Genomic DNA, 27,819 nt, shown 5'->3' with positions numbered 1-27,819 from the left:
CAGCTCCCCAGCGGCTTCAGGAACGCCAGCAGCATCCCCGCACACGGCAGGATCTGTCAGGGCTCTGGCACCGAGCCACCAGCACCCCGGGCGTATCCCGGTTTCCAAAACCCAAAGCAAACAGGCGGGTACGACTTGCGCCGCGCCGGGAGCTGCCATGGCGGCTGGGGAAGGGGACACAAGGTCCGCCATCGCGGGGTCGCTCTATCCCTCTGGGTGGGTTGGTGGGTGGGTGAGGGGAGGCGCTCTACCTCCGAGCTCTGTGGTTGGCGGCGGGGGATGGCGGCGGCACCGGGGCGGCCAGGTGAAGGGCCGACCGCGGCCTTTCAGCCCCCTCCCCGTTCCCCTCGGAGAGGAGGAAGGAAGAGCCCGCCGGCTTCATCCCCCGACCCCGCCGCCTCCCGTCCGTGCCACCATTCGCTTCCCGCCTCCTCCCGCCCCCCTCCCCTTCCCGCTCCCTCCGTTGCCGGGCGGTGAGGGGAGGGGGCGCGCGCAGCAGGGCGCCTGCGCGCGGGGGCGGCCGTTGGCCGTTGGTCCCGGCGGGAGCGGGCCTGGGTGTCCCGGAGGGCCCCGGGGACGGAGAGAGGAAGGAAGAGAGAAGCGGCCTCGGCCCGTGGGTGCCCTCCGGAGCGGCGGCGTGAGTAAGGGGTTTTGGTTTAAAAAGCGGAGGAGGGCGGCCCTGCCCTCCCGGCCCCGGTGAGGGGTGTTGGGGCCGGGGTAAAAAAACGGAGGCGAGCGGTTGGGGGGGGGGGGTAAATGATTCACCGGGGGTTGGTTCAGATTGAAATCCTCAGCGGAATTGCGAAAGGGGTTCGTTTAACTCTGCCTTGGACTTTCAGCACCTGGTACGTTGGTTTGCCTGCTGCAGCTGATCGCTTCTGGGCTGCCCCGGGAGTGTGAGGGGAGTGATCTCCTGTGAACGTGGAAAGCAGGACTTGGGGATGTGATGCGGCAAATAAGTCTGTCGGTACATAGTTTCATTCTAGTGTAGCGTTTCTGATACTATTTGGAACAGTTACATAACTAAAAAAATATATACCTGTGTATATAAGCACTATATAAGTAAGTATCGTATTAGTACTTAGGCTCAGAGGCCGGTAAGTCTGGGGGACAGCTGTAGCACACTGGTGGTAAAGTAAATTCAGTACTTGTTATTATTTCCCCCATTTCACACATGGAGAAGCTGGGGCACAGGCAAGCGGTGCTGTTCACTAAAATTTTCTCAGTGAGGAACAGTGAACTTCACTTACTGCTTTAAGACCTTACTTTGGAGGAGCCAAAGCAGTGATCAGATGGCTTGAGAGGAGACTTGCACAGGTTCGTGGAAGCCCTCGTTTGACAAAAAGGGCCCAGGTGGGCTAGTGACAATGGAAATGTCATTGTAGATCTTGAGAGAAAGCAGGAGTAGGGCTACTAAGTCGAGTATTTATGAAGTCTTGGTTTCTAAGTCATAATGCTGTTAAAATGTAGCTGATAGGATTAAGAACCTTGTAGACTTGAAATTTTCCCAGCACTATGATAGTATTAGTCAAAAAGGAGAACACTTGTATTCAATTTCTTACTAATACCTGTTTGTCTCAAAGAGTTAACAGTGAACATCTATTGTGGATTTAACATTTTTTCCACCCTTTCACTAAAGAAGTTCCCAAGGGACAGCTGAGTCAGTTTATAAGAGCTCAGTTTTCAACAGAGGGGATTAGAGAAAAAGAAGATGAAAGGTTTTTGCTGAGCTGGCTAGCATTAAAAACACAAAGAAATAAACTTTAGGATTTGTTCACATTCTTCAAATATTTACACTTTTCATTAGTGAGGCTGGTGGTTATGTGAGATGCTCTTAGGATTTTTTTCTCTGCAACTCGGTGACAATTCTGTATCTTCTGTTAATTACAAATTGATTACACTTAGTATACTAAAAAGCACAGCTTCTGGAGTTTTTATTGTTTTCTGTCACTATGCAGGTTAGATTGTGTTTCATGAACCTTTCAACACTGTGAAGCATATCACCCTTCAGGATACTCTTACTGTAAATGAGTTTTTTAAATGAAGTATGATCGACTGTGTTTTTGATCTATATAGTTATTTCCTTGTCATTTTTGTAACAGATGTATTTAATTTTAACAGATACTTTTCAGAAGTAAGAAATCTGTTATTTCATCTTTGTAAGGCTTGAGTTTTTCTTTTTCTCTCTGGTTTGAATTGCCACATTCTTTTCTTTTAAATCATATATGAGGAGAAATAGAAGTTGAGGGGTGCTTGATTTCTATTTTTTATTACATGATCTTAAATCTAAGCTGCCTAAATGCAGTTGGTGAACTTGTCTTTTGCTAGTGTGAAGGTGGTATGGTTGTGTTGTCTTGGTGTCCTTAGATATTTTTTTTACTATATGTATGTTCCTCTTGCTCAGAGCAACAACTACGTAATATTTATTTTTCAGGTGGTAAATTTTGGAAAAGTTATCATGCATTATGGTTCAGATACTCTTTTTAAAATGGTATAATGATGATTCTAAATGTATGCAATTGGAAATAATAAGAAAATTTTAGGATCTGATGTTGCTGAGGCATCTGTGACACTAACCTTGTGTTCCCTTTAGCCCTGTGGCTGACTTCTGAACTCTTGCAACTAATTTCATTGATTCGTGAGATGAGGAGGGGTAACACATGCTCAGCAATGTGAAGGGTTGAAAAGGAGCCACTTTCCTCTACTCTTATTCTGAATGAAGTGTCATCTCCCTGACCTTCTCTTGCTTTCCTGGGAAGAGCCAGAGCCTGGCTGCTGCTTGGGTGAGAAAGCAGAGGATTGCAGAGGAACAGGAGCTTTTTAACTTGGAGGGACTTGGAGAGGAGGAATCCACATTGCATCTCACCTTCAGTTTTCCAGACACCCCAGCCAGGAGCCAGTGAGATGGAGAAAAGAGATTAGTAACTGAATAGGAGGAAGAGCAATATACTGTCTCACATTGACTCAAATTTTAGTGAACTGCTTGTCCAAAAAGGCTTAATAGTACCCCGCTTCTCAGGGAAATGGTTTTTTTATTACTTACACAAGCATTTGATTAAAATTGCTTGCTGCAAGGTTAAACTAGAATTGTTGGAACAGTTTTGAATTCTGTCAAATGCTGTTCTGAGACATAACACTTCCAAAACATGCGAGTTAGAGCTATTAAAGTGTATGTTTGAAATTTTTCTCCTGCATAAAAATCTGTCTGCAGATTGGTTGAAAATCTGCATAGATGTAAATTGTGTTCTAACATGGAAAAGGCCCTGTACATTTAATACCTTAACAAAATCATAACATCTACAAAATATTTTCATAGCTCTCTTTGCAATAGGCACTGGCAGTTAACTCTTACTGAGTTAAGTCTGAAAAAAAAAAAATAAAGTAAAATCTGTTCATGCCTAAGGAAGTTTCTACTGGAATGTCTTTGGTGCAGTTGTCATGTTGGAGTACCTCCATGAGGAACTAATAATGGGTTTCTGTTTGTAGTTATGCTTTTGTAATACATGTGCAACTTTATTACTTTTCATTTTTTTACAACTTTGTTTACAGATAGCTACATCAGCTTCTGTCTTGTATTGCTCTGGCTATCTGTGGTGACACTTTGGTTTAAAAAATGTATTGTGAACTACTTAAAGCTGAAGTAAGAATGTATACTGTTGTAATGCGGTTTTTCTCAGGTGTTATTTTCTGTGCAAGAGAGAGATGAGTGGGGAATTTTGCCAGAAATGTGTTGAAGTCTTTTCTAGAGTGGCAAGTTCTCTGACATCTGGCATCTGTACTGACTGATGCCACTCAAACAAGCCAGCAGCTGACAGAAAAATATAGGGTATGGCCAAGTTGGATCATGACTATAGTTTTCTATTATACATGTGAAGTTCTACATTTCTATTATACATTTCTATTATACCTGTGAAGTTCCACAGAAATCTGCTTTACCATGTGCTTCTTCAGGATATTCCATTGATACTGGAGGGGAAGGTGTTTTTTAAACTGTGCTTTATTTCTTTAAAAGCTGTTTCCGTAGTAAGTAGGTAGGTAGTTTCAGGCTGTGCCAGTGCTGTTTGCATCTTTTGGACTGCACTCAGTCTGACAGCACTGTGTCTTTTACAGTGAGGTCAGTGGCTCAGCTGTAGTTGTGTAACAAGAGAGGCCATTCATAAATGTGTTTCTTGGCCTGGAGATTTTAGATTGCATTTCCTAGCGTAAAACCAAAGTTCGTTACGTCTTAGGAAAGTGAAAATTGTACTGGAGTAGTGCCCGCTCAATTGGCCTGTGCTTGATAATGATGTTGAGCTCTCTAGTTGCTTAGTAAAGAAAGCTTAAGCTTTTCCTTTGGTAATCCCAAAAATCTAAATGAGATGGTTTAGGCACTGAGTACTTGCTAAGAGTTGGGCCTCTGTTCTACAGGTGAAATGTGACTATGCAAAAATGTCTGCTTTTTGCTCATTAAATTGTCTGGAAGTAGATGTATACCCACTATCTAATATTTGGGGTAACTGTAAAGCACTGGAGCAAGAATAATGTTAAAGCCAAGATTCCTCCAGAGGCCTGTATTAAGTGAAAATGTTAGATGGAGTTTCTTCTGCATTGGAAAAATTGTTGCCACAAGTTTTATCTATCTGAGATAGATTTGCATGGCTATGGCACAGTAGTGATGCCATGTAGCAATTATTGTTTCGATGAACAGTCACAAAGTGTCAGTTGCTTAATCTAAGGCAATAGATGTCAGAGGTGTGTGGTTACTATTCTGGACACCAGTAGAGGAAAATGAAGCTCAGGGTTAATGCTGGGGCTAGGGATATGGGGTGGAGAGGACTGTTACCTGAGTGTACCTGGGTGTAGTCAGAAAATAACTCATTCTGAATGAATAAATACGAGATCTTGAGCAACATGATGACCAATGATAGCACAAGGGGCAATGGGTGCAAGCTGAAGCATAGGAAGTTCCATGTAAATATAAGAAAAAGCTTTTTTTGCTGTGAGGGTGACAAAACACTGGAACAGGCTCCCTAGGGAGGCTGTGGAGTCTCCTTCTCTGGAGACGTTCAAACCCAGCTGGATGTGTTCCTGTGTGACTTACACCAGACAGCAGGAGGGTTGGACTCAATGATCTCTCTAGGCCCCTTCCAACCCCCAGCACTCTGTGACTCTGTAACATGCTGGATCTTCTGAAGCAGTTTAAGTCAGTATTTTGCTTCAGCTAATGAAAATGATGTGCTGAGTGCAGGTCACAAGATGTTGGCAGCAGGGTGGTGATGCAGAGGTGGCCTCTGTGAGAAGAGGCCAGGGGCTGCACCTGTTCTGAACAAGGCAAGTTTTAGCCAAACAGACCCAGTGCCAGCCAAAGCTGATCCCACCAGCCAACCTGGTGGTGCCTTGAGGCAAATGTATTTTAGAAAATACAAAATCCTGTGCAGCAGTTGCAACAAGAGAGAGAGAAAAAAAAATTAAAAAACTGAGAAACAACTTATGGTCAGAAAAGGAGGAGCAGGTATCTACCTGCATCCTGTGGAGGACCCTATGCTGCAGCAGGCATTCCCCAAAGGAGGAGAGCTTATGCTGGAGCAGGCTCCTGGTGGGGACATGCAACCAGTAGAGAGGAGTCCCTGCAGAAGCAGACTTTCTGGTAGGAGCTGTGGCCTGTGGAAGCAACCATGATGGGGCAGTTCAGGAAAGACTCTTATCTTATAGGAAGGACCCACACTGGAGCAGAGGAAAAATACAAGGAGGAAGAAGTGTCAGAAAGGTGCTGTTATGGACTGACATCCATTCCCCCGCACTGTTGTGGGCTGGGGATTATTAAAGGAGATGGGAATGAATGAGTGAAATTGAGCCTAGGAACAAGGAAGTGGAGTGGAAGTGTTGTAGTTCGTCTCTCAATATTCTACTCTAATAAATTTAGGTGGCAATAAATTATTTTTACCCAAGTCAAGTCTGACTTGCCTGTTATAGTAATTTATAAGTGATCTCCTTGTCTTTATCTTGACCCATGTCCTTTTTCATCTTGCTGTCTCCCTCTGTCCTGTTGAGGGGGGAGGTGAGGGAGTGACTTGGTGGGCATCTGGCAGCCAGATAATCAGTGACATGCATTTAGAGAATTATGGGCTTCACATGTACCAGTACCCAGAGACTGCTTTTTTTGTCCAGTGCTTTCCCTGTGGAGCAAATTTGTTCAGTGCCCTGATAATATACCAAAGCAGGCTGGAGGAAAGCAATAGTACTCCTTGTTTAGGTTGCATTTGATGGTAGAACAATGGTGTCCCTGTTACGGATAGGTGAGATACTGAGACAGTTCTATTTTCTTCTCCATCCAGTATGTCAGAATGAAAGAGATATGGAGAGTCCTCTTTTTGTGCTTTGCTGCTTCTCTTCCTTTTGTTTGAGATGAATTTATTGTATTTGCCTAAGAAAGAAAAGAGTGTGGAGACAGCACATCTGTATTCTCCACACAACTGGAATGTTTTAGCTGGCAGTTGGCTGTTATGCTAACGAAACCACACAAATACACCTGGGTCTGTTTCTTTTTAACTTGTAGGTTTCCTTTTTCATATTGTCTGGTTCAAGGCCATTTGTACATTTTTTACCAGTTATTGCCTGAAAATGTGCCTTATCATGCTTCTAAAGTATCATCTTATCATCCTTCTTCTTCCTGTGCAACTGAAAATTGAGCTACTGTTTTTCTGCTTGTGGTTGTCCCCAGCTTCTGACATTCTTCAGTGGGAAGGGTAGACAGAGGATCACAGAAGGTTGCAAGGAATACTGCTTGCCCCTGATCCAGGTAACCTCAAGTTTGCATGAGAGCTGATGCTGGTGCAGAGAAAGTACAGTTTAAGAACTGGAATGAAGAAGATGACAGTGGCAGTCAAGATCCAGTCTTTTCTGACTTTGTGGCTGACCAGTTAAAACACACAGTAATCGTAAGACTATTAGTTATCTGAAACAAGGAAGTTTTCCCCAAAAACTCATGTGCAGCCCTAATAATAAATAAGACCTTTGTGGCATAGAGGAGGAGCTATGAAATATCTGCCTGCTCAGAATGTACGTATTGCACAAAGAATTCAAACAGGTTTGAGTTACAGGAGATGAACATCTGCCATGAGGCTGTAGCAATCCTTTCTCTCCGCACCTTCAACACAATGTGTCTTAGCTATGTACCATGTGTACTGAGGCCTCATCCTTACTATGATGTTTTGTCATTATCTGTATGTTGACTGGAAGGATGAGAAAATCTCACTCCTTGTCTGATAGACATGGTTGTCTGATAGACATGGTTGTACTATCAAGTTCTTCTAATGTGGGTGCAAATTTGCCAAAGAAAGTGTGGTTGTCAGCTTAACATATAGCAGCAAGGGAGGAAGCTTAGGTAGCTTGGCAGTAAAATTCTTCCTGGCAGTGTGTGAAGGTCCGGAGGTTGGCTAACACCAAGGTGCTGTTGCCCTGGTAACCTGGGAGAGACCCAGATGGGCAAAATGGCAAATAGACACCTCTCTTGTTTCCATCCTGTTGGTTCTGTAAGGTTGCTAGCGGGGTGTTATGGGGCAAAGTGGTGGAAATAGTGCCAGTTAGGGACAACCTCATAATAATAAGGTTCCTTTTGTGAAAAGCATGGCCTAATAAGCCAAACTGGTTATATATAAATATATATAAATATAAAATTATATAAAATACATGCTTGTGTCTGTGATGTCACTGTCACTTAGCAAGTATGTCCAGGGGATAATGGACAGAGATGAAGTGGGAGCATCTGGACTGCTCTACAGGTATGGATAAGAGGGTGGCAGCTTGGTCTCTGTAAGAGTGGAATCTCCAAAGGTAAAAGTCTCCAAATGGAGCAGATACCAGAGGGACTGCTGAAGGACTGATAGAAATTTTGGTTTGCTTTTAGGAAGAAAGGCTTCAAGCTATTGTTTCTCATTGAATGGGGTATTATAGTAATTATTTGTTCGTGGTATTGCTTCTGGCACAGTGTGCTGTCAAGGTGTGCCTGAGTGCCCTGGTGCTGGTTCTGCTGTGCTCGGAGGAAATGAGAGAGATTTGTCCCGGGTTGGGACATGTGCTGAGGGAGGGGCGTGTGGGACTTTTTGGGCTGGAGAAAAGTGGGATGTGTCTTATTTTTTTTAAAGTCATCCTGGGAGTTTTAAGGGTACTCTTCCTGCAGCACGTGAGAGGTAATGGAGGTCTCTTTATGTTGTGAGGTTTACTGTATGAAAAATGTCTGCCACTTGCACAGTGTCTTCCAAACTTTGTTGAGTGGTTGTTCTACAGTAAGGAGGAATGTGGCAGCAGCAGTGGGTCGTTTAATGCATTTCCTTCATTTGCCTTGAAAACCTGAGGAAGTGTAATGTGGAGTGGAAAGGGTGTTTGTCTGAGGATTTAATTTTTTTTTTTTCTTTTTTAATAGCCCATAACTTAATTTCTGTTCAGCAGTTAATGTTTTTCTAGTATGAAGACGTAATAAGATTCTGTAAGTGTTGCATAAAAGAGGTGTTAAAAACTGTTAGCTTAGTGGCCTTTTAAAAAACTTTTAAATCTGCTGTGAAAGGAGCAGATTTAGACTTGTTAAACTTGAGGATTTGAACTGTTGTACATAGATAAGCTGATACTATACAATGATTTTTCCACCTTGTCACTTGTAAAGAGTTTAATGCTTTCTTGGAGGATTTAATGAAGAAGACTGATATACTTAGTGATACTCCTAGGACTACCTCATTGTTGCTTTTGGTTTTAGCTTAGATAAAATACTAAATAATAGTCTACATAGCACAGAGTTGATAAATGCTGTCCTAAGGAACTTTTTCATGCTTCATTTGCTGCTTGAACTTACGACAGATTTTAAGTTAGGTTGAAGAAAATTTTGTTTGCTGCTGGACCTGTTCTGCTGTCTGTCAAATTCATGCATAAGCTTGAGGAGGTTGCAGGGGCTTCTGGAAAATCCTGTCTGATAGGAAACCTCTCCTTACTGGCAGTGTGAAACAGTCAGAAGGTTAGTTTATGTAAATTAAAAATGAATTTTCTGTGTACCAAATGAAAGTCTCTCTCTGGAGCTGTTTCATACAGGGTGAATTGTTTTAAATGCAAACACACAAAAATATAGTTTAGGTAGAAAATGTGTTCTCACTTAGACTATTAAATAGCTATTTAAATAAATAATCATGTGAGTCTTGGCTTTAGTGTAGTTATTATGGCAATTTTAATCTTAAAAATATGTCAGGGAAAAGTGTTTGGAAAATAGTATTTATTAACTCCAATTGCATAGCAAATTTTATTTATAAGGTACTTTCCTTCACTAATATGTAGATCAGGGTTACCAGCAATCCATCTTTCTGCTGAAATTATTTTTGCCTACCAATGAGTTTTGCCTGGATGAAAAAAGAATGGCTTTTAGTCTAGAACTTCTGGATACCTGAGTTTGGTAATTACAGTGGCTTCAGCCAGACAAGTGCCCACTGCATATGAGTAGATTGACTCTGCAGCCTTTGCATGTGGAACCAGCTTTCATTTTTGTTACTAACCTGCTCTGTGCTTGCACATCATGTTGGACTCCAATGCATGTTGGGTTTTTTTCATATTTTTTGAATGGAAATGGATCACCCTAATTGTTTTAGTTTGCTTAAGAGGAAGTCTTGTCCATTCTGGAACCTTACTTACTATTTTGGGCTGCCTGAACAGAGAGAAGCAAACAGGGGCTTTGCTTTCATGGCATCAGTCTCAGAGATCAGAACTGAAACCCTCTGTTCATGGAATGAGTCGTACAGCACTGATTTTCTGGTCTGTTCCCATGGGTAACCTATTCTGAACAGTGCTAGGAACCTTAGAGCAAGCAATTAGGGCTTGGCTTAGGGTTCAAAAAACATAGCAGGCTACAAAACTTGAGTTGGCAGACAAGCTGTAAAGCACAGGGACAGTTACTAGTACATGTAAGATGTTGGGGAATGCAGATCATAGAGTATCATCCCAAGATGATAATTGATATATTTAGAATTTCATTTGCAGTGTCTGTCTAGATATGACCATATATAGATGGAGACCTTTCTCATTTTTAATTAATTTTGGAATATTCACTGATTATTGAATTTGGATAACTGCTCTTTCTGCTTAATTTTTTTTCCATGGATTTTGAAATGGGTACCACAAAGTTTTGTAACTTCATGGCCTTAAGTGTAGTGCCCTTTCAGTAACTTTATGAACTGGCTTTGGTCATGCTTCACTGAGAATTTATTTTGCAATAAGAGTTGCACTTCATGTTCCTATGAAAGCTTCTTTGTACCTTTGAAGGTCAGATCTAGCTTGAAAGAGATACGAGAGCCATGAGAAGTTAGTTGCATCACAGGTATTTTTCCACCCATGTTTGAGGGATGGTTACCCTGAGCTACAAAGTACAGAAGATAGAAGAACAACATTTCCAGTGTCTTGGGGTTTATTGTTTACAGCAAGATTTGTTTAGTATTGAATGTTTGATTAATATATTAGCCATGATTTAGTGGTAGTAAAGATGGCAAGCAGAGCTTCTGTAAGTACATAGGTAATAAAAGGAAGGTGAGGGAAAATGTCAGCTTGTTGCTCAGTGAGATGGAGGACTTGGCTCTGCAGGACACGTAAAAAGCTGAGCTACTGAATACCTTCTTTGACTCAGTCTTTACTGGCAAGACGGTGAGTCAGGAATCCCAGGTCCCAGACGAGAAGACTGGGGCAAGGAATTTATACCCTTGGTGGAAGAGGATTACTTAAGAGGTCAGGGAATACTTAAGCAAACTGGACATGGGCCATGATGGGATGCATCCATGAGTGCTGAAGGAGCTGGCTCATGTCATTGTGCAATCACTTTTGATAATCTTTAATCAATCATGGTGACTGGGAAATATAATTGGAAGTTAGGAATTACAAAGCATCTGCTCCATTATTTCATGTGATTTGCAGAATGACTGTTGGGCTTTATTAGGGTTGGAGCAGATTCTCTCTAAGTTTTTGATTAAGGCTGTTCCATTAATACTTATTTTATGGATGTTTTGCAAGTCTGCCTGCTTTTCAGCAGCAAGACACCCTCTGTTTTAAGCTTGCAGGTGAAAGATCATTTTTTTTCAAATGAAGAGTCCTTAGAGTGAAGTGATAAAGCAACATTCTCCAGATGGGCAATGATCAAGTTTTCCTTTTTTCTTTTTCTTTCTTTTTTTTTTTTTTCCTGACAGTCAAGTTTTTATTAAGGTTTAACCTCTTGCTTGTCCTTTTATTTCCAGTTACTTTCCTCTTAAGTTCATGGATTCTTTGGTGGGAGTAAAAAATGCCAGCTCTTTGCTTCATTTCTCCATCTTCAGTCATAAGGGTACAGTTATTTATCATTTGTTAGTAGAATCAGACATGGCTTTCTGTGCACATACCATTTTTCTGTCTCAGTGAAAAACAGTGTTACCTTTTAATCTATGAAGTAATAAGGTAAGGTAAATTGATGGTTAATTTATCTATGTTTTTCCATTTAAAACAGCCTAAATGCTTTCCACATTTTGGAATACATACCATATTTTCTGTAGAAAACATCAAAACACCGAACTGCAAGTTTATGAAACTTGAACTTTTCTGAATATGTGTTGTGATGAGTTGGAAGTTACTGATCATTGTGGCTGTGTGTGCATATTTGTGCTGCTCTGAAATGCTTGAGTGTATTTTAAGCAAGAGCAAGGGTCTATCACTGCCATAGAAATGAGTGGATATGTGATTTTAGTTATCATATGAAATAATTCACCCTGACAGTCGTACGGTCTGAGTATTTGTCAGAGACAAGGACTATGAACTTCTGGTAACAAATGCTTGTAAAGGAATCTCACAAAGCTGACCAAGGCAATTGGTACATGTGAGATTTCATGAAACTGAGTAAGAGAGGAGGAAGGTAGAAACAAAGTTGGTGCAGTAGCTTCAGAGTTTATGTTCATAGTTTAGCATCTGTGTACCTTAGCAATTTTATACCTGTGTGCTCTTCCTGATATTAAAAAAAAAAAAAAAAAAAAAAAAAGTATTTCAGAAGCTTTTTCTTCTAACTATTACTGCCAATTACTTCCCGATGTTTTGTTATGGATTTTTTTTGCATGGATAGTTCCTCTCTATTTATTTATTTTATTTGTAGGAAAATAATTTCTTGTTGGAAGGAGCCCATTTGCTGTTGGCTGTGCATGAGAGGTTGGCAACTTTAAGAACATAGTCCACTTCTGATAAAGCAGGAGGCTATGAATTTAATACATTGATTTTTAGCAAACACTTGTTGGCAGTCATTCCCTACACATTACCTTCAGTATCTTAACTTTGTTTCCTTCTTCAACCCAGTTTAATCTGGAACACATTTGGATTGGTGGAGAAGGAAATTCAGGAAATGTAGTGATACCTTTGGTTTATTGTACTTCCCTCTGGGGAAAAGCTTCACCTGCTGAATGCTGCCCAGGAACTGAGAGATTATAAAAGGATAATTATGTAGTAATTTTAAATATGATTATATAATATAACAATAATAATAATATAATTTAGATTATCCCATGGAAAGCTGCAGATAGAGTTTAGATAAGCAAATAACAGGGTCTCATGACTTGAGTTCAAAACTGAATTATTTGATGCCAAGTGTATGAATATGATATTTCTGCTGTCACCTCTCAGGGCACCATGGCTGCTAATTTATATTATTATGGAATGTCTGCCAGCAAGACTCAGGAAAATGTAGGAAGTAAGATTCATTGCTGAAACAAACTATATACATTGAAAATCTCAGCATTCTTCCATTCCCATAGTGTTCCCATTTAATTTCCTTCTCTTTTTATTTTCCTGTGTAATTAGGAGTCTTACTCACACCTGTTGCAGAGATTGTCTGAATGGGGAGATTTTTTTACTAGGTTTGATCCATTTTCTGATTGAATGCACTTCAAACTTTTTGATTAATTTTTCTCAACTGTAAGTCAGCAATTGCTCTCACCTATTTACCTATTCAAACTGAAGTGTCCTATTTGCCTGGAAAGTGAATCTCCATAGACCCCTATGCTTTCTCTTACTTTTTCTACTTAATTGAGATTTTTGTCTTCCCTCTTTCTTGTTCTTTTTACAAGTCTTAATGTCCTTGCCACCATCCGCCCGCACTCTCAATATTGTGTTTTCTATATTGTTTTGGTACTTTGAGCTGTTATGAAGAAAAACGTAATAAAAGACTGACAGAAAATAGTATTGGTTACTGACACCTACCCACAAGAGTACTTAAAAAGTGGCTAAAGCAAACTGGTATGTGGGACTTATGGAGATTCTGATGTTTCAGGACCGTGGTGAAAATGATTGCTTGTAGTTGGTCTGAGTATGTAAAACAGTGGACTTGAGGGGTCCATTTCAACACGTGGTTTTAAAATATTTAAAAATTTTAAATAGTGTGTCATTATTTCTATTTCCTCTCCTTTTTTTCTTGCCTCCTTTCCTTATCAATAATACTCTCCAGTGTAGCTCCCTTCCCTCCGGCCTCCTTTCTGCTGTCTTTGGTTGCTGTGCCTATGGAAGTCCTTTGCTGTTGGGGGTCAGGTCACTGAAGACACTGTTGCTTTCTTAAAACTCTGCTGTGTACCTACACGTGGATGGGGAGAGCAGGCTGGCCACTCTGAGTAGTGCCTGCTGGGAGGCGTGGCAACTTGTCCTTCCCAGCCAACCCCAAGAAGCTTGGGCAGCACATTGAGTTCAGCTTCTCAGTTAGGAGTCTGGCTTCCATGAACATCCCTCTAAATTGGCAAACTTTTGCAGAAGACACCAGGGCTAAACTAGTAGGATTGTAGAGTTGCAGTGTTCCTTCTGCCTGCAATATCTCTTTGGAGTCTCATATTTTGAAAGCTGATATAAAATAACCTTCTGTATTTTTGTGTTTCTTCTCTTTGATCCAGTGTGTTCTGTCTGCATTGCTTAAAGAATAGCTGTCTTTGCTTCACTGAGTCTCAGTCCTGGTTCTTCTCACAGGTGGCAATTTTTGAGAGTGTTTTCAGTATCAAAGCTCTCTTTTATTAAAATGTGTTCTTTTTCTGCTATGAGACCACAATACCAGACCAAAGTGTGGTAAACTTCATAGTAGGATGGCAGTGAAAGGCTGGAGGAAATGCAGCTCTTGAAAGAGGGCGGGAAGCAGAACAAAGGATTGGATCCTCACAGACCTAACACTGGAAAACTTTTTCCCATGAAAAGTGGGAATATGTGCATCCTGCAGCAGCATGTCAGAGGGGAATGCTGGCCACAGCCCCACAAGATGGGACTGGCAGGCAGCAGGCAAAGAGAAATGATTTCTGATGCCAGTCAATTATTGTGAGGCTGTGCAGAGCAATGGAGCATCAATGATATTCTCTTTCAGAAGAAGACAATTTAATTCTGCAAGGACTCATATGGCTTTTGTTTTGATGGGGGAATTGGCTTTACTCATAGCCAGCAGAATCTCTTGCCTCACAGCTGTTGCTAATTTTGGTAGGAGTAGAAGTAGTAAAGCCCATGTATTGCCAGGCACTGTACACAGATGTAAAATGGGACAGTGGCTGCAGTTTTGTTCTGATCTGAAAAAACCCACAGATGACTGGGAGTGGAGAACAAAGCAGGAAAATAATTTGCCTAAAATAATGCAGCTGGTTTGTGGCTGAGCCAGGACCAAAGCTCAGTGTTTAGTTTCTGGCCAGTAGTTCATATTTGCTCTTTCTTCTGTGTTTTGTGGTGCAATCTTTCTATGAAGTCTGTGAAAGTGCAACAGTGAAGAGAGTAGAAAATAACTCCTTCCTTTTTCTCTTTGTCCAGGTTGAACTGTATTTTCCAACATTTGAAGAGCAAAACCAGCACTATGGCTCCATGAACTATGAAACTGCAGGAAGTGTGGCAGCCTTCCCTACCTCCAGCTTTCCTTCCTTACTGTGACGTTCTTCTCAGGACCTTTCATTTCATCCCCACTGGGCATACAGTGGCCTGACTCGGGATCAGAGCAGAGGAAACAGTTTGCAGATCAGGGAGAGCCATGGCCTTGAGGTTGTATGTCTTCCATCTCTTCCATAAGTTCAAAATGTTGGTGCTCATCACTTTGTGTTTTGTGGTGCTATGGGCCACATTCAGTTACTTTGTGGACTCCAGACAGGAAATTTCTAAAGCTAGGAGCCTGGTGCAGGATTTCAGAAAGCTAATAAGCCTGGAGGACAGCAAGAAGGAGGAGAAGGTTGAATTAATTGCAAAAGTTCCCACAGTGACACCATTTCAGGATTTCTGCCCAGAGCTGTCTCCCTACCTGCGTAAGTGATGGTGCTTTCCTCTCCTTTTTAACAACTTACATCTGCTTTGGTACTGCTGACTTGGTTTTCTTCCTGTTATTTCCATTTAAAAGTGGCTGTCTTAAGGATTGACACTTTTGCTGTGAAACAAATACAATGCAGCCAGCAGCAATAAGCAGTTCTGGGTAAACAAGCAGCTTGGGGTACAGCATTCCTGTGTTTGGTCTGGCTGGCATAACAGCCTCTATGGTGCTGTGCTTCACAGCTGTGGTTAAAACAGCCTAGGTGGCTCACCAGTGACTTTTCTACTGCTGATCAGTGTTTGCACACTGTTGAGGCTTTGTCTCTCTTTTCCCTGGCCCCCTAAAATCTGGTAGTGGTCAAGAGGTTGATAGGGGACACAGCTGGGGCAGCTCAGCAAAGGAATATTCTGTACTGTATGACCATACCATTTATCATGCTTGGCAAGAAAAGCTGTGGCAAAGGAGGAAGGGGGTGGTTCATAGTTACAGTGTTTATCTTCCCAGCAACTGCCATGTGTGCTGAAGCCCTGCTGCCCAAGAACATGGCCGAACATCTGCCTGCCAGTGGGCAGTAATGAAGGAATTTTATTTTGCCTTGCTTGCATGCACAGTTTTTACTTTTTTTGTTAAACTCTTTTTATCTGAAGTGAAAATCTTTTGCCTTTTCCTCAATTTTTTCCTTTTTGTTACTAGATGTACTTTTGTCTGTCTTCTTGGACAATTGAAGGACTTCACAGCTGCCTTGGGGTTAGCACTCCTTACGGTGAAGGTTCCAACAGATGATCGTTTCCTTGATTTGGCTGTTCTTATTCCTCCACTTTTTTTTTCTTTATTGGTCTTCGTATTGCTAGCAGTACCAGGCTTCTACTTTGCAGTATCATGTCATTGTTTTCTTCTTCTTCCTGATTAGGGATTTTTTTGAGAAGCTGGATTCTTCCCTCCTTCTCTGTCTAGTTCAAACTGCTGCTGACTAGCTGTACACACTGATCCCTGCCCTCAAAACTTATTTGCTTAAGTAAACTACTCCAGCTGTAGCCTTCACAGTTGCCTGTGTTGTTTTGTTTTGTTTTCTGGGTTTGTTAGGTCCAGAGGGGCTGGAAGATACCTTAGTGCAAGAGAAGTGATGAAAATTTCATTTGACTGCAGAAAGCCTTGGTACACGTTCTTAGAAATTTATAGCCTTAAGCCTGTGATGCTTTTGTTCATGCTGTAAGTAGAGATGGCTTTTCACAGCTTTGCCCTGACAGCTGTTTCTAGCCAGCACTTCTGTGATAGGCCAGCTGCCCTTTTTTAGTATCACTCACTACCCTGTAGTCAGTTGAAGTAACTAAATGCTTAACAATTTGCAAAACAATTTGAGAAAGTTTCTTGTGCTTCTCCTACAGGAGGTGCCAGCAAACTCACTTTCAAAGCATCCTTAACACTAGAAGAAGTTCAAAAGGAGAACCCTCAGGTAACCAAGGGCCGGTATCACCCTACAGAGTGCTCAGCATTGCAGCGTGTGGCCATCATCATCCCACACCGCAATCGAGAGAAGCACCTGCTCTACCTTCTGCAGCACCTCCACCCCTTCCTACAAAGGCAGCAGCTGGACTACGGCATCTACGTTGTTCACCAGGTGAGGCAGCTGTGCAGAGAGGTGCTTGGGTGGGGATGAAGTCAGTGCTCTGCAGTCTGAGGGGAGGCATGCTGCTGCCTCTGCTGTCAGTCCTCCAGGCCTGCTTTGAACACTTCTGCTTGTTGAGGGATGCAAGGATGTGGGAAGCTGTTGCTGGTAGCCTTACGGGATCTCAGCTGCTCCTAGCAGAGCTGGGAAAGTATTAGCAAACAGCGCCTTCAACTGGTGTCCATTTCTCTCTAAGTAACTCACTGTTTCTGAGGTTGTGTTCAAGGTAAGCATCTTCTGCATTACTAATGTGTATACACATAAGTGACTAGGCTATTACAGTTTGTCTTTGATCTGAAGTAGTTTGGATCAAATGCCTTGATTTGTATCTAGCTTTTGTCTCCCATCTCTGTACTGGATGTCTTGCTTAGTAAGCTGTATGCATCATGTGATTGTATTTCTGCTGTCTCAAACTAAACACTCTGGCTACTGCTTGTAGGTGCTTCACTTGCCCAGCAAAGCCTAAGAGAAGAAGTAGCCATGGCAGAGCATTTTGTTCCAGAAACATTCATTAATTTCTGTATTTGCATTCTTCCTAGCTCTGCTGAGTCAGTGGCTGAAATTTGAGCATACAAACTTATTGCACATTGTCTTTCATTTAATGTGTTTACATTCTGTTCACACAAGATTTCTCCTGTTCAGTATGTTGTCTTTATCTTTTACTGTGTTTGCTTTCTTTCACTATAATTTACTTGCATGTTCTGCTTTGACTTTAAACAGATTTTTTTCAAGCAACAGGACAAAAAGGCAATATATTTTTTCTTTTTTCTGTTTAAAGAGGCTAGAGTCAGTTAACCAGTATGAGGAAGTTCATTCTTGTTGAAAGCTTACACTTTTCATTGAATGGTTTGGGTTGGGAGGCACATTAAAGACCATCTAGTTCCAACCCCCCGTGCCATGACAGGGACACCTCCCACCAGACCAAGCTGCTCAAAGCCCCATCCAACCTGGCCTTGAACACTTCCAGGGAGGGGACAGCCACAACTTCTCTGGGCAACCCCTGCCAGTGTCTCACCACTCTCATAGTGAGAAGTTTCTTCCTAATGTGTGATCTAAGTCTACCTTCTTCCAGTTTAAAGCCATTACTCCTTGTTCAAACACTACCTGCTCTTGTAAGAAGTCCTTCCCCAGATTTTCTGTAGGCCTCCTTCAGGTACTGGAAGGCTGCTATAAGGTCACCTTGGAGCCTTCTCTTCTCCAGGCTGAACAATCCCAACTCTCTCAGCCTGTCTTTGTAGGGGAGGTGCTTCAGCCCTCATTATTTTCATGGCCCTTTTCTGGACTTGCTCCTTCTTATATTGGGGTCTCCAGATATGGACGCAGCACTCCCGGTAGGGTCTCCCAAGAGTGTAACAAAGAATGACATCTCTTGGCCTGCTGGCCGTGGTTCTCTTGATGCAGCCAAGGATATGGTTGACTTTCTGGCCTGCAAGCACACACTGTCTGCCTATGTTGACTTTCTCATCAACCAATACCCCCAAATCCTTCTCCTCAGGACTGTTCTTGATGCATTCTCTGCCCAACCTGTAATTGTGTTGGGGATTGCGAGAAACCAGGTGCAGGACCCTGCACTTGACCTTGTTGAGCTTCATGAGGTTGGCATGGGCTCATCTCTCAAGCATGTCAAGATCCCAGTTTTGCTGAATGGCATGGCAGAACAGCAGAAGAAGTCAGGGCAGGATATATACTTTAATTTGGAATAGATTGTTCTTTCTTCGTTTAGAGTTGTCGTGTGGCTTGTAGAGTGGAAACAATGAGGCTTTTTTCCTCAGTAGTATGTACTGTAGTTGTACATATAATGGCTTTTATGCTGGCTAGCAAGCAGTGATTAGTTAGTAAAAAAATCATTGGGAGAATGGGCATAAGTTCTTTATTTATTGAAACATGGAGAATGACTTTTGTCATACTAGCAAAAAGTAATACAGAAATATAAATTTTTTTTCTGATGTGAGCAGCGAGGTCAAGTCTGAACTTACACTGTAAAAGTTTTTACTTGTATGAGTAGATGCTTTTGCTTAGCCTTTCCATATAGGCACACACAAAGACTTGAAAATGGGTCTAACAAAACTCTCTTTTATGGCAAATCCATTTTTACTACCAATTTGTGATATTAGTTGTTTTAAGTATTTTCTGGGCAAGGAAGTATGATTTAAACAGGATTTAACTATTAAAACACACAGAGTGTACTCATGAGGAAGATGAAGAAATGGGTCTTTTTCATTTTTCTCTATGAGTCATTTAAGGGCATAATTCAAATATCTTTTTTTATGGGCTACTTGTGAAATTTTGAAAATAGTGTTTCTCTGCACTAGTATGTGCATACATGAGTGCAGTACTGGAAAAAAAAGTGAGTCTGTAATCCTTAAAAAGGTGAATAATTTCTTCCCCAACCTAAGTTTTTCTTGTAGTCAGTGGAAAGGAAGAAGGACAAATCTCTCCTTGACAGAAGTTGAGAGCAGACTTTGCTATTGTTCAGCATGTTGTTTAACACCAAGACCTGCCCTTCTCGGAAAGCAATTTGAGCTTTCTTTTTCTTTCTTTGTGCAGGAAGTAGGCTGTGGTAGCTGACTGTATTGATGGGAACGACAAAACAGGAACAGGTAGTTGATACTGCTGTTGAATTGGGCTGACACCAGATACCAACTGAGGGTCTCTGTATGTTCCTTACCAGTCATCTGAATAGTTCTGTTCATTCAGTAACTTTTGTTTTCATCATCAGCAGAAAATTATCTGACTGATGTTTTCCTATACAGGGCACTCTAAAAAAAAAAACAAAACCAAAAAAGAAACAAAACTAAAAGCCAAGCCCAAGAAACTCAGGAATTCAACGTCATAGATTTTGAGGGAATTATATGCAATTTTTTCTTGGAAATAAATCTTCTATGCGCAGGCACAGGGGACCGTTGGTGAAAGTGAAGAAATTGCTGCTTCAGAGCCAAGTGTTACTTCTTAGCAAAAACATGTTTTATATACAACTGCTTTTCTCTACAGCCAACCTTCTCTCAGACAAGAGAGGCCAGTTTCTTTTTCATCTTCCATAGGTCCTCTTTCTGTCCAGGCAGCTTCTAGCAAATGACCCTTTTCTCTTGAAAATTGCTTCTTTATTCTTGCAGTTCTGGAAAATGACTGTTCTGTCACTTTCTGGCAGTGCAGGGCTTGGCCCTCTGACTCCTAGGTGGGAATTTGAGGCAACTTCACCACCTTTTTCTCAAGATTAGAAAAGCTGCTTTAGACTGGAATGTGTGTACAGCTCTGTAAAAAAGAAATAGTGAGATGAGCATACTTGTTGCTCCAGAGTGAACAGTGTCATGGTCAGCTTATGAAACTGCCAGGTGTGTGGGTGTGTGTATGTGTATGTATGTGTACCTAGATATATCTATCTATATATCCCTATATATATATACCTCACAGGTGAAAAGTTATTTTTTTCAAAGCAAAGCTGCACTAACTTTAGTAAAAGCAAACAATGAAGAAAAAAAAAAATAATAATGTGAAGTGCTTTGCCAGGGGGAGTCCCTGTGCAGCATAATAATAAGGTTATAGATAGGAGTCAAACCCGAAGAAACCTGCCTTTTATTTCCCACTCTGCCACCTACTGCCTGACCGAAGGAAATACCTTGAATTCTTTAAGGACTGCTCTCTAATCGAGTGGACAAGCAGAAAGGTGGAATGTACTCTGATATCTATAAACCAATTAAGTGTTTTGTTATGGTTTTTTTTTTAAATAAACAAACTTCCATAAGCTTTACTAGCACAGCTGTATGGAGTTCCTGTTTCAAAACTGGTTATGGATACTGGTTTTTTTACATAGCCTGGTGGGAACTCCAGGACAGGAGCAGCGATAGTAGCAAAATTGCATCATACAGCATGCCTATTTCTCATGCCCCACGGGCTCTCTTGACCTGGCTGTATTTGTTCACGACCAGTAGAGGCTGAAGAAACACTTTGCATTATTGGCTGCTTTGGTGCTGTGTCTGATGTTATGGTAGCTCTCCAGGTAGTTACTTCTGTAAAGGCCGTGATGCACAAATGCAGTTGTCAGCTACGTGATTAGAACAAAAGCCTGGGAGCAGTTCTGGTTCAAAAGGTTTGTCACCCTCTTCAGAGGTTTTTTCCATTCTTTTCCACAGGCTGGCAGCACCAAATTTAATCGAGCTAAACTGCTGAATGTAGGATACCTAGAGGCCTTAAAAGAAGCGAACTGGGACTGTTTCATTTTCCATGATGTGGATCTGGTGCCAGAAAATGACTTAAACATTTACATGTGTGACACACAACCAAAGCACCTTGTAGTTGGCAGGAACAATACTGGATACAGGTAGGAAACCAGGAATGTGGAAAGAGTACCAACAGAAATGCCACAGTACTGATAATGTTCCTCTTCTGATGGAGCTGTATGCTGATATCTACCCTTCCTCCTGACACCAGGTTTCTAGTGGTGACACTTTGCCTCTCAAGTGCTTTCTGACAAAATATAACCATATGAACATCACTGAAGTCAACTCAGTGTTCACCTGTATGAATGATCACTGACATTATTTTGGTTTCTGGGGTGAAGTAAACATTGTTCCGGGAGGAAAGCAGCAGACAAGAGGGTCTGCAGAGACCTTCTGCTGAAGCTAGCAATATATTTGCGGTCTCCTGGTCCTGGACCTCAGGATTGTACCAATAAAACTTGTCACTTACCTGTTGTTGAAGATGTAATGTTTGATATTGAGAGCTCAAGTGCAAGAATTTGCCAAGGGTTTTCCTTTAATTATTTATCTGGACAGTGTCTAATACAGGATCATTCTGATTTTTAAATGGGTCACCTAAATGTTGGTGGGATATTAATAATTTAAAGTGAAAAGTCAGGTTCAGTCCACCTCAGAGCAAAAAGGCTGCTGAGCTTGGTGAATTTAATGACTAGAGTTTTTTCAATGAACTTGTTTCTTTCAAGATTTGCTTCTTGTGTCATGTCACTCTAAATACTAATTTGAAGAGGGCTTTTCAACATCTGATCTCAAAGTACTTTGAAGTAAAGCTCTGCTTCATTTCTGTGTTTCCTTTGTTAAACATATGTGAAAGAGTACAATGTAGAGATGTACAATTCTCATACAGAATAATACTTTCCTGTTTGTCTTAAGAAGGCTTTCAGCACCGTCTCCCATAACATCCCCATTGACAAAGTGATGATGTATGAACTAGTAAGTGGATACTGACGGAAAACTGTGAGAGCTGCTGGGCTCAAAAGGTCCTGATCAGTGGAACAAAGTTCAGCTGGAGGCGAGTCACCTGTGGTTTATTCTGAGGGTTGATGCTGTGGATGGTGCTGGTTAATATCTTCATTAGTAACCTGGACTGCTAGTTTTGAAAAGACAGAAATCTTGGAGGGGTGGTTAATATACCAGAAAGTTTGTCAGGCTGGAAAATGTGGCCAGTAGGATTCTAAGAAGTTCAAGAAGGGAAATGCAGAATCCTTCCTCTGAAGAGGAGTAACTCCATGCACCAGTAAAGTGCTAGAGTTGTTTGCAGAGCAGCTTTACAGTAAAAACCTGGACTAGAAATGTGCCCTCATGAAAAGAGCAGTAGCATCGTCAGCTGAATTAAGAGGGTTGTTGTCAGAAAGTTGAAGGAGATGATGGCTGCCTTCTACTCAGCACCACTGAGATGACAGCTGGAGTGCTGTGTTCAGTTCTGATTTCCCAGCATAATAAAACGTGGGCATACTGGAGCACATCCAGCGAAGAGCCATGAAGATGATCAAGGGGTTGCAGAATCTGATATGTGAAGAGAGGCTGAGAGTGCTGGGACTGTTCAGCCTGGAGCAGCAAGGCAGAGGGGAATCTTGTCAGTGGGTATACATACCTGATGGAAATGGAGTAAAGATGAAGCCTGACTCAGTGAAAGGCATGAGGCAACAGGCACAAACTGAAATGCAGGAAATTCAAACATACATCAAAGCTTTTTTTACTTTGAGAGTGCTCAAATACTGGAACAGGCTGCCCACAGAGGTTGTGGAGTCTCATCCTTGGAGATGCTCAGAACCTGAATGGAAACAGTCCTTGGCAACTTGCTCTAGCAGACCCTGCTGTGAGCAGGGGGGTTGGACTAGCTGATCTCCAGAGGCCCCTTCAAACCTCTGCAGTTCTCTTGTGATGCTATGACGAGTAAAATTCAGCCAGGAAAAATGGTATATAAGGGAGGGTGTGAGTAGTGATTTTTTTTGTGTGTGTTTTAAAATCAGATTAATTGTAAACCAGGAATCAACAGTTGCGCCTTTGCTCGTCTGTCCCGTAAATTTCCATGATAGATACTTTCTAGCCCTGACAATTTGTTAATCAGTTTAGATTCACATATGTCTAGAAATCAAAATGCCATCTGCAGCTCTGCACATAGCTGGTAGTGGCAATGTAGTTGAGGCTGTGTTGTAATGCTTACATTAAGGGACAAGAAACAGGAGGGTATAATAATTAGCAAATTGGCAATTATCAAAATGATGTTAGAAGATAAGTAGATGCAGCTTCCATTATAAAAGAAGGTAGAAGTTTAGTGCTAAGCTTCATTACATTATGTTACTAAGTAACTTGTACTGTACCTTACCTAGGAATTGGTCCTGCAATATTCCTAGCGGGAGCTGCAGTCCTGTAGCACAGGCCTCCTCACTGTGGTCTGATTTCATTCCAAGCTACTCAGATTCAGCTCTAAGACAGCTGATGGCTTTGTATCCTTATTGTAAAGCTTCTGCTGTATTAGTGCATAGCTGTGTTCCTTTTCTATTCATCAGAGCCCTTGGGGTGAAGTGCCTTTCTGACTGGCCAGAGGAGTTGTGGAAACTATTGAAGGTGGCTGCATTCTCTTGGTTGAAGAGTTAACTTGCTCTGGCCTGAAGCAAATCACTATCTTCTTTTGTGAAAAGGGAAAGAGAAAAAAAACATCATGGATTTATGCACCTCTTATTTGTGAAAGACAGCTTCATATCCAGAGTTTCAGGGTGATCTATTATCCTTGTTGGTAGAACTTGACTTTTAATTCTTCATTCTCTTGTGTACTTGTAGGTTACGGTACCCAGGATATTTTGGTGGTGTGACTGCTCTTACAAGAGATCAGTTTACCAGGGTGAATGGATTCTCTAACAGCTACTGGGGATGGGGTGGAGAAGATGATGACCTTCGAATCAGGTAAAAAAAAAATCATTATCAGATGAAAAAAACCGAAAAACTTAAAGAATTGGTGTGAATTCACACCTAGCCTCCAAAGGCAGAATACTACAGTAGTCTTCAATTCAAAACAGTATTGTAGTGGGGAAATTCTTTGTTTGTTTGGGGGTTTATTGTTTTTGGCAGTTTCAGGGTTTTTTTGGTTGGTGCAGTTTGGTTTTTTTGAACCACACAGTTTTGTATTCTCTCTTGGAAACTGGTTATAACCTAAAAAGATTGAAGTCTGGAGTCTGGTTTGTCAGAGACACAATACTTTGCAAAAGTGTGGGAATGTTTTGCTGGGATTGAGGTTTTTTGCGTTGACTACCATGATTTATTCCAAGCAAGGCTTAGTTTGTATGTGGGTGGTGTAGATTATTGTTAAAAGATAGTGAATTTCAGAATTTTGAATCTTGAATTTTAGAAATGCCCCTTGCTCTAGTTAAAGCTAGTTTTGCAGACATGCCTGTCAAAGTAGGAGCAACTTGTTATTTTGAGAGATTTAGTGGGACAAAACTTTTATGTTGATCTTTTGCCCTTTGCCTAAGGAATAAACCTCTAATCCTGCATTGCTTTTAATGGAGGAAAGGGGGGAAAAAAACCCTACAAACAAACAGCCTCCACCACCAAAACCCCCTGAAAGCCCTGCTGGCAGGAGCCTGTTAATTTGTAACTTGGGTATATGCTGTCATTCTGAAGAGTTTGTATTTTAAATTGCTTATATATGCAAACAAACATTTGGCAACATAATATTCACATCCTTGGTGATGTTAAATAATTACACTGGTGAAATCAAATTTATTAGGAACTTCCAACTGAAAGTTTTGGGGTTTTTCCTTCTGTCAGGTCAGGAGATCAGTCAGCTCTATCACAAGAAATCTAAAAGGTTTACTGGTGACATGAATTTCTGTCCCTTCTAAGTAATTTTTTTCTTTTTTTTATTTTTACCTCTACTCCTAGCTAGCAACCCTGACTACTTCTGTGGCCTCTTGGGAGCTCCCTTTTATATTGGTAGGGGATGGCTTAGTAACATCTTATTCCCCAGCTTCCCGAGAGTTGTCCCAGTTAATGGGTGAACAAAGGTGGTAGTGGTGTTCTTGCAAATGTTTCTTTGGGCAGCAGACAGCTGTGCAACAGATCAGCAGAACTTCCAGAGGGTCTCTATGATGTTTGCAAGTGGCTTGAATTAAGTGATGCTTGCTTGTGAGTGGCACCTCATAACTTTGCAGCTGTTGTGGTCTTGATGTGGAAACCAAATCTTATGACCCAGACAGAGTGCAAACTGCAACTGGACTTGGCTCATGCCTTTCCTTTGGGGTAGATCTTGGACTGGGCCGGTGACAGTTGTGCTGTGGGTAGGTCATGGGAGGTGTGCTGTGTGGGTGGGTAGTTGGATAGGGACCCCTGCATCCTTCTGCTTCAAAGACAGCAGATGGCAGCATCCCCTTCAGTATCTTCAAGAATTCGAGGCTGGCGTGCTCTTCGGGCCTACTGCTTTGCCATTATGCTAAATGTTCTGCCTCTTTTGGGTCCCTTCCTCAGGTAGACATCACAAAGAGATATTGCAGATAAAGATATTGCAGATAATTTGTTGTATTTGTTTGATAATTGACTGCTATAGTCAGTTATTGGGAAGCTGCAGGAGCTCGCTTTCTTCAGTTCTTGGTTTCCTGTTGCTCTTTCAGCTGCTGATGGTGATTAGCAAAGACCTGGACTCTTCCTTAATTCCACTGTTTGGACATTAACCCTTTCTGAAAAATTACTGTGCTGTGCAGATATGTTTAAGGCCAGAAGCTCCAGACAAGAGCCTCATGTCAGACACTTAAACTCGTCAATGGGGACTGGTGTTTCCCATTCTCAGAAAGGTTTCTTCATGTCAACAAAAATAAATTTTGCATCTGTCTGCCAAATAGTAAAACAGAAAACAATTTATTTTTTTTTTTAAATAGAGAACTTATTAAGTACAGAGGTTTTATTGCAGGAGTTGAGATGAACTGTTGCAAAACATGTTGGATCTTTCTACATACCTCTTAGGTTTAATACAAGACAGTGCAAACTAGACCAGACAATTCTAATTTAAATGTGCTGTTGCATAATGTGTGCTTAAAGCTCTACATGAGCTCTACTGCAGTAGGTGCATTCTTCTGTTCAAAAGGAAGGGGCATCTGTCACCCTATTGCATGTGTTCTCTGGAAATTTAACTCTTGAGCTCCATTTCTCTGGCAAAACAGGTTGTGGAAGAGATGCACATGAGTTTCTTCCAGCTCTGCTTGCTTCCCTGGCAACTACAAGAGATGGTCTCTGAGTGTTTGGGTTGTGGGGGTTTTTTGGTTTGTTTATTGGTTTTGTTTTGTTTCCCCCTAGGAGCTTGTTTATAGGTGACATCTTGCTTATGGCACTATTGTTTCTTCCAGGGTTGAGATGCAGAAGATGAAAGTGGTGAGGCCATCTGCTGAGGTAGCCAGGTACACAATGATCTTCCACAAGCGAGACCAAGGTAATGAGGAGAATGCAGAGAGGTGAGTCAAGAACAGTGTTCTGCCTTGCACTGTCTTGGGATGTGGCTGGGAGCCGGGCACCTGAGGGCCAAGTTCTTTGCTCTGGGCCAAACAGGCATTTTGTGGTAGCCAGAGGCTCTGGGGAACACCCCAGTGACAGCTCTGTTCCCTCTGTACATGAGATCTGCATAAAACTGACTGGGTGATATTCCTTAGAGACTTCTGAGGCTGTAGGTACATGCACATGGGTTGAGCGTATGATTTCAGAGATTACATGGCTTAAACAGCTGCTTCCCCAAACCAAAGGCTGTCTTTTCCTGTATGTTTGAGTGTCTATGCTGAGGACAGGAAAATCATGGCTTTACATTCTCTGTAGATACAGAATGGCTCTAGCTCTGCCTCTAAGTTTACTAGTAGTGGGAAAGAGCTCAAACCTCCTCTCCTGTGCATGTCAATGAAGATTTTCTTTTCTTTGTCTCCAGGATGAAGCTTCTAGGCCAGGTATCCAGGACGTGGAAAACAGATGGGCTGAATTCTTGTTCATATAAACTGCTGTCAGTGGAACACAACCCTTTGTACGTCAACATCACGGTGGATTTCAGCATGCAGCCCAAGATCTCATAAGGGCACGCACCGCACAGATTATCAGGAATGGCAACAGTTCATGTTTGTGGTTACTGTTACAGCGGGTGACTCCTGCCAGTCTGCTTTAAAGAGCACTTCAGAAGCAGAGAAGAATATTTCTCTTCACAGCATCTGATTGGGTTGAGAATTTTCTTTTGTGAGGGACTGGTCCCTGGGTACTTCTATGCACTTTCTGCCGGGACATTTGCAAAAGTGTCCTTGTTTGGGCTGGTCCAGTGGAAGAACATAAGAGTTTATGTCTCCTGAAAAAAATGTTGTTCTTGCAACTATTCTGAACTTATTTTTTTGCAGGCAGAAGGCAGTCTTGTGCTGTCAACACTGCTGTAACTTCAAAAAGAACAGGACAGTCTTTTTTCAGTAAAACCACAGGAATTCTTCATCAACTACAGGCTCACTGAGAAAAGCTATTTTTTTCTAGGCTGAGGAAAAACTGCTTATGTCTGTGGGAAGGGCAATAATGGTAATAGGTGAGATGTTAAAAATCTCTCAATAAATACACTCCATTGAATTCAAAAGGCTTTTCTTGTCTTTCATGAGCCCAGCTCACCCTGCTGTAGGTGGGACTGCTGC

At 41.7% G+C, this 27,819-nt stretch overlaps 1 protein-coding gene across 4 annotated transcripts; it reads left to right on the top strand.

Moving 5' to 3' along the window:
• B4GALT4 (beta-1,4-galactosyltransferase 4) lies at positions 1 to 27,764 on the top strand. Of its 4 annotated transcripts, none has more exons than XM_071760188.1 (7): positions 1 to 128; positions 14,779 to 15,260; positions 16,648 to 16,880; positions 21,059 to 21,246; positions 23,966 to 24,088; positions 26,521 to 26,625; positions 27,087 to 27,764. In XM_071760188.1, the coding sequence occupies exons 2-7, from the start codon at positions 14,993 to 14,995 to the stop codon at positions 27,226 to 27,228; spliced, it is 1,059 nt and encodes a 352-aa protein (XP_071616289.1). In that variant the 5' UTR covers positions 1 to 128; positions 14,779 to 14,992; the 3' UTR covers positions 27,229 to 27,764. The 4 variants fall into 4 exon arrangements, with proteins under 4 accessions (XP_071616289.1, XP_071616297.1, XP_071616267.1 ...); XM_071760196.1 differs by lacking the exon at positions 1 to 128 and adding an exon at positions 162 to 183; XM_071760166.1 differs by lacking the exon at positions 1 to 128 and adding an exon at positions 300 to 637.
• Positions 27,765 to 27,819: the final 55 nt, after the last annotated feature.

Source organism: Heliangelus exortis, chromosome 1 (assembly GCF_036169615.1).
Source record: "Heliangelus exortis chromosome 1, bHelExo1.hap1, whole genome shotgun sequence".
NCBI classification, from domain to species: Eukaryota; Metazoa; Chordata; class Aves; order Apodiformes; family Trochilidae; genus Heliangelus; species Heliangelus exortis.
The sequence above is the reverse complement of the archived record's forward strand: the minus strand, read 5'-3'. Positions and strand labels throughout refer to the sequence as shown.